This window comes from Poecile atricapillus, chromosome 2 (assembly GCF_030490865.1).
Source record: "Poecile atricapillus isolate bPoeAtr1 chromosome 2, bPoeAtr1.hap1, whole genome shotgun sequence".
NCBI classification, from domain to species: Eukaryota; Metazoa; Chordata; class Aves; order Passeriformes; family Paridae; genus Poecile; species Poecile atricapillus.
Window position 1 is genome coordinate 41728456 of NC_081250.1, and position 10747 is coordinate 41739202.

The 10747-nt window shown below is 42.1% G+C and overlaps 1 protein-coding gene across 1 annotated transcript in view; it reads right to left on the reverse strand.

Annotated features, from left to right (window-relative positions):
• The window catches only part of OSBPL10 (oxysterol binding protein like 10), a 112479-nt gene extending 103833 nt beyond the window's left edge, over positions 1-8646 (reverse strand). The window contains exon 1 of the mRNA XM_058830692.1: positions 8220-8646. Within this exon, the coding sequence (XP_058686675.1) occupies positions 8220-8509 (290 nt within the window). The 5' untranslated portion in view covers positions 8510-8646. The remainder of the gene's footprint in view (positions 1-8219) is intronic.
• Positions 8647-10747: the final 2101 nt, after the last annotated feature.

A 10747-nucleotide genomic window follows, 5' to 3' on the forward strand; every position in this document is an offset into this window, starting at 1 on the left:
TTACACCACACATATAGTGAATGACAAAAAAAGGTTAAGGTTCATCAATACTTGGTGCATCCAGCTCCTCTTCATCAAAAACACTGGGCAAGCACCCAAACCACAGAAAATTACACATTAAATGCACTGAAAAACAGTTAAAAGATGCAGCTAGCCTCAAAATATAACTAAATGAAGTTATTTGAGTGAATCTATTTCTAATAGGATTTTTTGGCAATCAGTACTTGACTTTGGAGTGCTTAGCAATGATCTATATGGGAGGAAAAATTTCCATAAAGATTGCTGATGATATGAAAATAGGCTATCATCAGCCAACATTATGCTTTCCAATACTGTCAAAATAAAATTATATATCTAGTGACAAAAAAGTCATAATTACAAGATACAGGATCCACCTGGAAAAGAACTGACTCACAAAAATTCAGGGTAAGGAAAACCTACTGATTATTATGGTCAAATAATTCTTCCAACTAATACTAACTTTCCTCAACTATATTTCAAAATTATTGTCTTCCTAATACCTATTTTTACCCCCTCAAAAACCAGGGCCTGCACACACCATAAGAAAACCCAAGAAAGATCACTGGGGAAATGCAAAAACATGCTAACTGTGGAGATAGCAGTCTGCAGGTTGATAGCTACCACAGCAATCCTTTCCAACACCTTCCCAGACAAAAAAAAAAAAAAAAAAAAAAAAAGGGTAGTGAAGTGCTACCCTTCATTTTGACACTTCTGGCAACCACTTGGGTAGTACTATACCATATGTTCCTGGATCAAGCAGTATACTGGATACCAGGAGAAAATGGCATAACGAGCACCAGGATGTTGCAGCGTAAGTAAATAGAAAATAATAAGTGCGGGTATGGAGATACCTGTCTGGAGAACCCAAGCGGTACCACAGAACTTGAGGTCTCAGTGCTGTCTGTAATCAGACTAACAAACTTAAGAGGCAAAACCAACAACCTAATTTTTAAAAAATAACCAACAAAGACCTAAAAAGTTAACAGTCTTTAAACGTTTTAAGCAGGGGATAAATACTGAATTGGAGCAAACAGAATGTGTTATCCTTGTATTTGATCCCAAGTGCAACTACAACTGAATGTGTACACAGTTCTGGTGTCCCATGCAAATAAAAACTCTGAAACACTGAATAACCATCAGCACTACCATAAATTACTAAAGTTACTGGGAGAGTTGACTCACAGCAGGAAAACTCCATTGGTCTAGATACTCCACAGACAAAAGATACCACTTAGCCTGCCCAAAAATAATGAATGTAGAGCCCAAATGTGATAAGAGATATCTTCAGCATAATGAGATTCAGTGAAGAGTTAAAGGCTGATACACACTAAGTAAAACAGGCAGTTTTTTAAGTAGTAATTAACTCTGGGCAAATTGTTCCCATGGCTATGATGAAGAATCCCCTATCACCAGAAGATAAATTCTCAGATCAATATCCAAAGAGAAACACAAGTCTAGACAGAACAGAAACCACAGCAAATACTATAGTTTGTGCTATACAATTGAGTAGTTAAGAATCTCTCCACCCTTCAGCTTTAAATTACCTACTAATTAAATGCCATCTTGGAAAGTGAAGTGCAGCAGCATTTAGACAGCATTTACAGCAACAATTTTATATGCAACAGTTAAGTACTAAGCAAACTTTGTCTCTCTGGATTACATTCCGAAAAGTAATCAAACATCTCAGGAAGATATCCACAAAAGCCTCCAAGATCTAAAGCACAATGGCAAGATACTTGTAAATAAAGTTGCATTAGTTTATTATATAGAAACAAACTGCATTTTTCAATGAACCAAATTCACTACTTTTTTTTTTCCATCATTCACTCTAGTATATATTTAATAAATATAGCTGTACATTAAAATACCATTGTTATGGCAATTTTCAGAAACCTTTTCACTTAGAAAGTACAGTCTTTTAAATATATCATAAAGAACAAAGAGTATTAGGTGAAGCTAAAGACCAAAGAGATACTCATTGAACAATTGGTTTTAAATAAAATGACTGGGGAAAACTTTTGAATACTTATATACTCATAAAATTACTCCAGGCACATTACTTAGTTTAACAACCTACTGTCACTTCTCCTACATGAACAAAATCCATATTCATAAATTGGTGGGGCATTTTAAATGAGCCAGCAAGCACATGTGTGCTCTCTTTAACCACATTTATCACTGCCTTGCTAAGCATAGAAATCACCACTGAAAAAGCCAGCAGCAAAATGAGCCAGTAATAACAAAAGCCAGAGAAAGGCAAGTGCCTGTTTCACCACTAGTGCCAAGTGACACTTCTTTGCACTGCCTGAGAGCTAAGTGTGACATCTGGGTGAAAAGGAAGACCACACTCTATTTTGACTGTCACTTCATTCCCTGGTACAAGACTGCTGCTCAGCTCTGAAGAGCACTAACAAACCCCAAATATACTGCCTGAGTGAAAATGCCTGAGTCTCATCTGTTCCAAACAGATTTTTCCTACATTATCAAGCATCTTCTGCAGTAGGTTATTATCCATTATGTGAATTTATCCCCTGCATAGACATAAGCAGCCCCAACACCATGTGACATAAGTAGCTGAGGAACAAAGAGCTTGGGTTACCTGCCTGGGGACAAGAGAAGTGTCCATCCATGGCAGTTCGACCAGAATCCACAACCCCACAGTGCAAACCAATTCCTTAACTGCATGACCATCCTTTTAAATTTTAGCCTGAGGTTCAAAGTTGTCTTCTTCCAAATGTTCCCTGCAAGCATTACTGAAGGGCAGAGAATGATGGATTTCTCAGCCTCTCTTACCTTGTTAAAATTCTTTCTCTGACTTAGCTGTTTGAAACACCTTCTCCCAAGAGAGCTGGTTTAGAGGCAAAAGCAAAAGCTATTCAAACTGATCAACCAGTCTGTCATTAAACCAGTTAGGTTTAATCAGCCACTTACTAAACAAAGAAAAAGTACACCTTAACTTAAATTTTCCTACAGAGAAACTAGGGGTATACATTTAAAAAGATTGATTTATTTATTTTTATTTTCACTTTGTTTTTTAAGTGAGTATTAATGATACTTAAGGGTGAAAAGTTTCAACAGCAAAAAGTGAAGGAAAGAGAAGAAAAAAGAAAGCTTACATTTCAATGTAACTATTTTTGCTACACAGATTTTAGGATTAAGAAAACAGAATTTACTAATAACTGGCTTTTTGGCATTTTAAATTCCAAGTTTATTTAAGACTAATGACATACCTCTTGATTTAAATAATGTAAAATATGCAGCTACTGAGAGTTCAGCACAGGAAACATCATTTGCTCCAGAGAACTAAAGTAAATTTGGTTTAAGTAGATTTCTTCCTTTTCACATTGCGTCCTACTACAAAAAGAGGTTACAAGTGAAGGGACAACACAGTCTCCAGTAAAATCTATTTGCAAGTAGAATCTTTAATAGAATGTTAGAATAGAATTTTAGAGTACAAAAAACTGCTTGAAATTTTAAGGTTTCCACAATTCCTAACAAATTATAAGCAAGGTTCCAAAATTCAAGGAGGAGATGTAGAACAACAGAAGAAACAGAATATATTGTATCTCCAGCTCCTTAAAAGGGAGTCTCCCTGTTCACAGACTCTGCAAATAAATCCTGGAGGTTATTACAACACTAGACAAAGCCCTGGATAGACATGGCACAGAATCACACTAAGATGAAAATATACGCAGTGGAGGAGCTGGTGTTAATCTAATTCCAGTAAGAACACAAAGAATTCCCATTTCAGCAAACTTCGCAAACATTACATTAAGTGTGTGGCTATTTTCTCCTTCTCAGACACTGTCTGCTGTTAGGCTATCTAAAATGGCTAATATGGCTTATTAGGAGTGTGGCTTATTTTTATACTAAAAAACCCTAGTTTATTTCTCTAGTACAGATTTCACTGTCAGCAGCTATACAGGTATACCCATACAACCATATTCATATAGTGTGTTCAGTAACAATATACTAATTTTTTATACTGGAAAAATGCCCTGATTCATTGTTCAAACAAATTGACTGGTACCATTGAAGAACTGGCAAATACTAGAGATGCTAACTACCCCAAAACTCCACAAGCAGATGTGTCAATCACAAAATTCTGTGAAATACTAGTTAGCTAATTCAGAAAGAGGGAGAGGGAAGTTATTACTGTGTTTGAAGATACCATCGTCAATCCTTCTAAGAGCTTTCTCCAGAAAACATATATATAACTTTTTTAAAAAATTAATAGAAAAGTTACACAAAGATTTTTGTGCTACAGCACAATACAGTGTTGACATATCTTGTCAGCATACACAGAAAACCCCCTCGTAACAGCTGCAGACAGAGCAGCAAAAGCTCTGGAAGACAGTGAAATCAGCCCCTAAAGTGGCACTAAAATCTGATGGCTGCTCTTCTGGCAGTATCCTACCTGCTGCTTGGTGCACTGGTAAAAAGAAAGGGTCTTTCTGCTGTGCAGGAGTCAGACTGCAAGTGTTCTGTGCAACTACACAAGAAAAGAGATTACACCACAGCATTGGAGAGCCTGATAAAGATCCTGAGAGCGAAAAATCCCCAGACTGCCCCGAAGTACATTTTTTGTTGACCTAGAGGGATTGCAGCTAATCCCCAAAAGAAGTCTGGTGGTGCCCAAGCACAAGAAGTCAGGCATGACCCATGCAGGCTGGTAACACAATATACTTCCCAACTGAGAGAGGAAACAGGAGTAGGCCAAAATAATGCTTTAGAAAACACCTGGGCTACAGAAAAACTTACACAGAGCAGTTCAGCTCAGAAAAGCAACAACATCCATCAGGGCTCCATTTATTGTTGTTACAAACCCTAATTTTAAGTCCCAGCTCAAATACAGATGACCAGGACTTTATACACACTTGCAGGATAAAACCCTACAAGTGTAAGTACTAAGTATTTTCAGGGGAAAAGCAGAGAGGGGGATGCAGACACCATAAATTTCCCACTACCTTGGGCAAATGGGGGTTTTAAGATTTTTTACATTTTGCCAGTCTAGTCAAAAGACAGGGCAGTAACGTCACAGGGAATAAGTATTTCAATAATTTCAAATTAATTAATGAAAAATAAGTCTCGCGTGACATAAGATGACACTACAGAGACATATTGATCTGTCAAATCCACATAACTCCTGCTTAAAGTACAAGCTCTACACACATAACACGTAAATCCCAATAGAAATTATTCGTAACAGTACTTCAATTGAGAACACAATTACTTGCAATTTCATAGTCAATTCAGCCAGATGCCCTGATGTCTCACACCAAACAGAAGTGTTCTTATGTTAAAGAGTCTGTTTCAGATTGATCTCCACTCTCTGGTATCCATACCCAAATAAATTCACAGAAAGTTACAGGCCCAGGCCCCTTGACACCTTTCTCACACAACAAACTGCCTCAAAACAACTGAACAAAAAACTGCAGTTTCCTTCTGCTTGACATAAAGGTGAGGAATCACCTCACTCATTTCCAGATCAGGTTGTTCCTGATCTGCAAGAGTAGAACAAATGGATTTCTTTAGTAACAAACAACAAACCCTCGGAAATTCTCAAACTAAGAAGTAATGCAGCTATCTGGATTGACTGATTTTGAGGCCTTCATTTACTTCAGTTAATACTTATAAATGAAGTTTTATGCTTCTGTAATCATATTCAGTTGCCTCATCCAAAATCAGACTATCTTGCATACGCCTGCTAAAGAAATATTTATTCAGAAGTGACACTACTTTATTATAATTCAAATTACAGTAATTGCTTCAGACTTGTAAAGGCTACTCTGCACACTAAGTATGAATAACCTAGGAAAGCCTTTCAACTTCAATACCACATGGCAAGAGCTAACATTAACTACATTTAAATTATTTAGGCTAATGGATAAGGAGCTTTAAAGAAGAATATTCCAAATCCGTGATAAGTGAACTCTGTCAGTTTTTGCTTTATTTTTCCATTTTATTTATATTCATGCCATCTGGTTGTATTGATCATGCAGTTAAACAATCTTGTGTTTTTTCAAATGAAGTAAATGCAAAACTAATTTGTCTGCTAACAAATATGCTGCAGGTGCCAGCTACAAAGTCACTTACAGACTGTTACAGAATGAGCTCCAATTCAAAGTAAACACATTCCAAAACAAATATCCAGAAGGCCAAATGGACAACCATACTCAAACCCATGAATCACTACTCATTTATTGAACATTATATAGTAAGATTAACTTCTGTGAGCCTCAAGTTTCAACTGATCTGTTTAGAACGTGTATCAGATTCCACATCCCAAACCACAGCTACACACATCAACAGAACAAAGTGAGCAAACTTAAAAAGTTACTTATCCTAAAAGCTGTCTCATGATAAACCACTTGCTCAGAAAGTCAGACTTACAGAAAATGAAATCAGCAATTGACAAAGCACAATAAAGTAGTATTTAAAAAGACTGCTGAAATTAAACCAACATTAATTTCCAAGTGCTGTGGTAGAACTGCTTAAGTGACATTTGTCTTTTTCCCATGATGTTTTCAGGTAAAATTTCTTGGACATGCACATATTATGCATGCCATTTCCAGCTGTTGGCTTTATCAAATTTAATGTTTCCAAATACAAAAAACAAGCAGCTTTAGACCCAAGGATTTATAAGCAATTACTTTTGTAATTTCAGATTACAACCCTTAAAATCACACATAGTAAAAGGAGCTACTGCCTCTACAAAAAGAGATGGAGGTATCAGGGGGAAAAAGGAGAGGAAGGGGGCTTTTAATGTTTAGTCATGGATTTCAGCCCTACATTTCAGGTACCAAAATGTGTTTGTTTCTTAAACAAAACTACAGGAGGACTAAATAAACCAACAAATAGATAAAAGTCTAATGTGTATCTAGAACACAGATAACCAAATGACAGCAAAGGGCCTTCTCTATGTCTATGCTGAAGCAGTCAAGCTTAATGGAGATGAGTGTGTCTCCAGTTCATACCAAACTTGTTCACTGTAATTTATAGCTGGTACACCTACGCATGGCCTCCAGTGTATGGAATTAGACCAGCTCCTGAAATTCTTCAGGAAGTACTGCCACAGTAGTCCTAGCACTGATTTAGCCACACACGACTCAGCACCAGAGCATCACTGGCATTTATGCAACTCTGTCACTTATAAATGCTTTAATTTTACTGTCAGAACATCAAGCTCCCAGACATTCCCGTGTTCTTATCGGTTGTGATCACCTAATATAAGTGACAGCAGGTTTTGGTCTTTTTGATTGTTTTTTTTTAAAGGTCTGTACAGAGCTTTATAACTAGCCCTGTACTTGTTCTTTCTATAGCGTTTTCTTCTCTTTAAAATCACCACAGTGTTGCTTTATATTGAAAAGTTGAGTTTTGGACATACATCTTCATCCATCCGCTAAGACAACAAAATTGAGTAACAAAAAGTAAAACAGGAAATCTCTTTTGCTTCAACAGATCCCAATACAGCACTATTAACTCCACAGTCCGGCTCCAAGTCCATAAAAATTTTGCACTACAACTAGACCAAAACCAGACCTTCCTCGGGACTTCCACAGATGCAAGTCAGCCTGTCCACACCCAACAAATTGCAGGACCTGGGCCTGTCACCATTATCAGCATAAATTAGGGCTTGTCAAACAGGTAGGACATAGCAACATAAGTTATTTTATTGAACACAAAGGTAACTGTTTCCACTGTCCCACCTCATAGCGAAAAAAATGACAGTAGTAATCACAAGCATGACATTTTCCCCCATTTATTTTGGGAGGCTCTCAGGTTTTCATTCTTAACTTATCCAAGCTAACTTCACAGGAAACGGTGACTAACGTGATCGAAAAAGGAGCTTTAAAACGGAACCCTGTCATGCAGGGACAGCAGCATGTGCAGCCTCAGCCCTCCTCTGTCCCCGCCCGCACCTGCGGCGGCCGCGCTGGGGGACACCGCTCCGACCCTGCGCCGGGCCACCTCCCCGCCCGCCCTTATGCCGAACTCGGCTGGGAAAATAAACAAGTCAAACAAAAGGAAGGAGAGCGGGCGCAGAGGAGGATGGAGCCCGGCCTCGGGACGCGCTGGCAGGGGAGGGTCGGGGTCGGCTCGGGCGGCAGCGCCGGTTGCCCGGGCACCATCTTGGGGGCGGCCGGGGGCGAGGACGCGGCCCCGCAGCGCCGCCGGGGGCCGGCCCGGCGCTTTACCTGCTCTGCCAGCCCTGCAGGAGGTTGGTGTATTTGCTGAGCGTCCCTTCCAGCACCGGCTCCCGCCGCCTGCCGCTGCCGGGCGCCTGCGCGCCCCCCGGGCTGGCCGCCGCCGAGCCGGGGCTGCTGCCGCCGCCCCCGCCTCCATCCAGCCTGCCCGCGGCCGCCGCCCGGCCCGGGAGCCCGCGGCTGGCGGAGGAGGACGAGGGGGACGAACCCGCCGACGTGGGGCGGCTGCTGCTGCGGCTGCTGCTGTTGCTGCCGCCGCCTTCGCCCGCCGCTTTCTCCATGGAGCCCCGCGGCGGAGGCTGCCCGTCCGCTCCGGCCGCGGCTGCCGCCCGTGCCCGGCAAAGCCCTGACTCACAGGCGGCGCGGAGAGGGGCGGCGCCCGGGGGAGAAGGGGCCGGGCCGCGGCGGGAAGCACCGCACCGCCTCCTCCGAGCCAGGCGTTGCGGGGAGTTGGGCGGCGGTCGGTGCCCCGCGGTTTGGCGGGGTCCCGCCCGCCGTCCCCCCGGGCGCCCCGCCCGCCCCAGCCAGGGGCAGGGCGCTGCCGCGGCGGGGGCCGCGCAGGGGCGGGGGCCGCACACACACACGCGGAGGCAGAGGGCGAACGGGGAGAGGCACAGCACGCAGGCGGACTGCATGGTGCCCGCGGCCGGCGCACACGCCGTGCGACGCGGGGAGCGACCCCAAAGGCCACGGTGGCCGGGCGTGGGGCGGGCGTGCAGACCCACGCGTGTGGCGGGGGCAGAGCGCACACCGGGACCGCCTCCGGCCCCGGCGGCCGCACCGCGCCCCCCGTGACGCGCCCGCCACATGACAGGCAGGCACTCGCCCGGGCAGCGGCGGGACAGCGGCGGACAGCGGGCTGCCCGAGCCGCAAAGCCTGTGCATGACGCGTGTGCGTGACAAGCTGTGCCCCGTCGCCACCGAGGAGGTGACTGTCCGTGGTACGCTACACCGGCAGCACAGCTGTATCCGCACTCGTGAGCTGGGTGGTGTGCCCAGCACTCAGGAACACAATATTTTTGCTCAACCCGCAGCAGGTGGTATCTACATACCACATCAGTCATGTCGTTTATCCAGAATTTACCAAAAACTTCTGTAAGTCCACACCTCCTCAGAGGAGAGGATGTAACCTCAAGATCACCATAGCAAGCTAAGCAGATCCTGTACAGTCTGCCCAGATCCACGAATCACTTCTATGGCCATCCTTAGACAAGTGCCTCAGCTATGTCATACAATGTGTATCTTCCCAACATACCAGAGATGTAACTATTCTTCTTGTCATTTTATAATTGTAGACCTGAAATGCAGAGGTCTACAATCCTCTGAAATGCAGAGGAGACTCAAGAGTCTTTGAAAAAGTATAAACTGAGCCTTAACTTTTGTGATTTAACCCTGTGGAAAGTTTTAACAAGCCTTTGTACTAGAGATTTTTTGAGTGTAGACTGTCACATGTGCTTTCTGTTCTGCACCTCAGAAGATACTCAAACTATCCAAATCCACACAAAGTTAGATATGTACATTCCCCATATAAATCAGCACAGAGAGGAGGGATCCTAACTTAGATTCTCCCAGTTTTCTCTCGGGAAAATCTTACCATATGTGTTGTGGTTGAGTAGCTGAAATGTTGGGCAACCCGATCCTGAATTTTGGGTGGTTAACTTCTCATGTTGTAGTTAAATACTAAGGCACTGCAGTCTGGAAACCTGAATTTTAATATTTCATGGGTGGGACATATAACACTCAACTCTTGTGGTACAGACAAAGATTAAGGACACGATTATTTTTAAAAATAAAATATTTTAAAGTAACTATTTTTCCACGTCTGTTATTTGAGATGCTCATGTAAAATTCCCAAATCATTGTTTACTATGGAAAGAAATTCCTTTACCACAACCTGAAAATTCTCATTCTTAGGCTCAACTCTACTTTTGATGACCACAGTTTTCAGGAAACATTTGAATGAACAAGGAATGCTCCTTTGGGAAGCTCAGATCCTACTTGGTGGAGATGAGACCCTTTCATCTGTCTTCATAACATTACAATGACAGGCCAAAATTGTGGAACAATATTTTTTAATGAACTGTGTCACCACATCAGCCACTTCAACACATTACATGTGTATGTTCTACGTTATAGTTAATGAATATAATATTTTCTGCCTTCCACAGAACTCACTGAAAGATAATTCTTCAGGAATTTGTCAGGAAAAGAAGTGACCTTACACAAGAATAGGAAAACCTCTCCATACATTTCTGTACAAGAAAACTCAAGTAACAGTGGTCCACTTATCAGGAAGTTTCTGAAATAAAAGGTATAACAGGCTATAAGTATATTGTGCCCCCGGAGAATTTTGCAAATGATAAAACATGCTTCATTGCTGCTAGAAGATTTCTGTGATGTGGTAACATAAAAAGTCCTCTTGTAGGTTATAAACTAGTTAATAGATGGGAAATGAAGCACTGGAATAAATGGACAATTCTCCACTAGAGGAAAAACACTATGAGTTGGGTTCTGTGTTG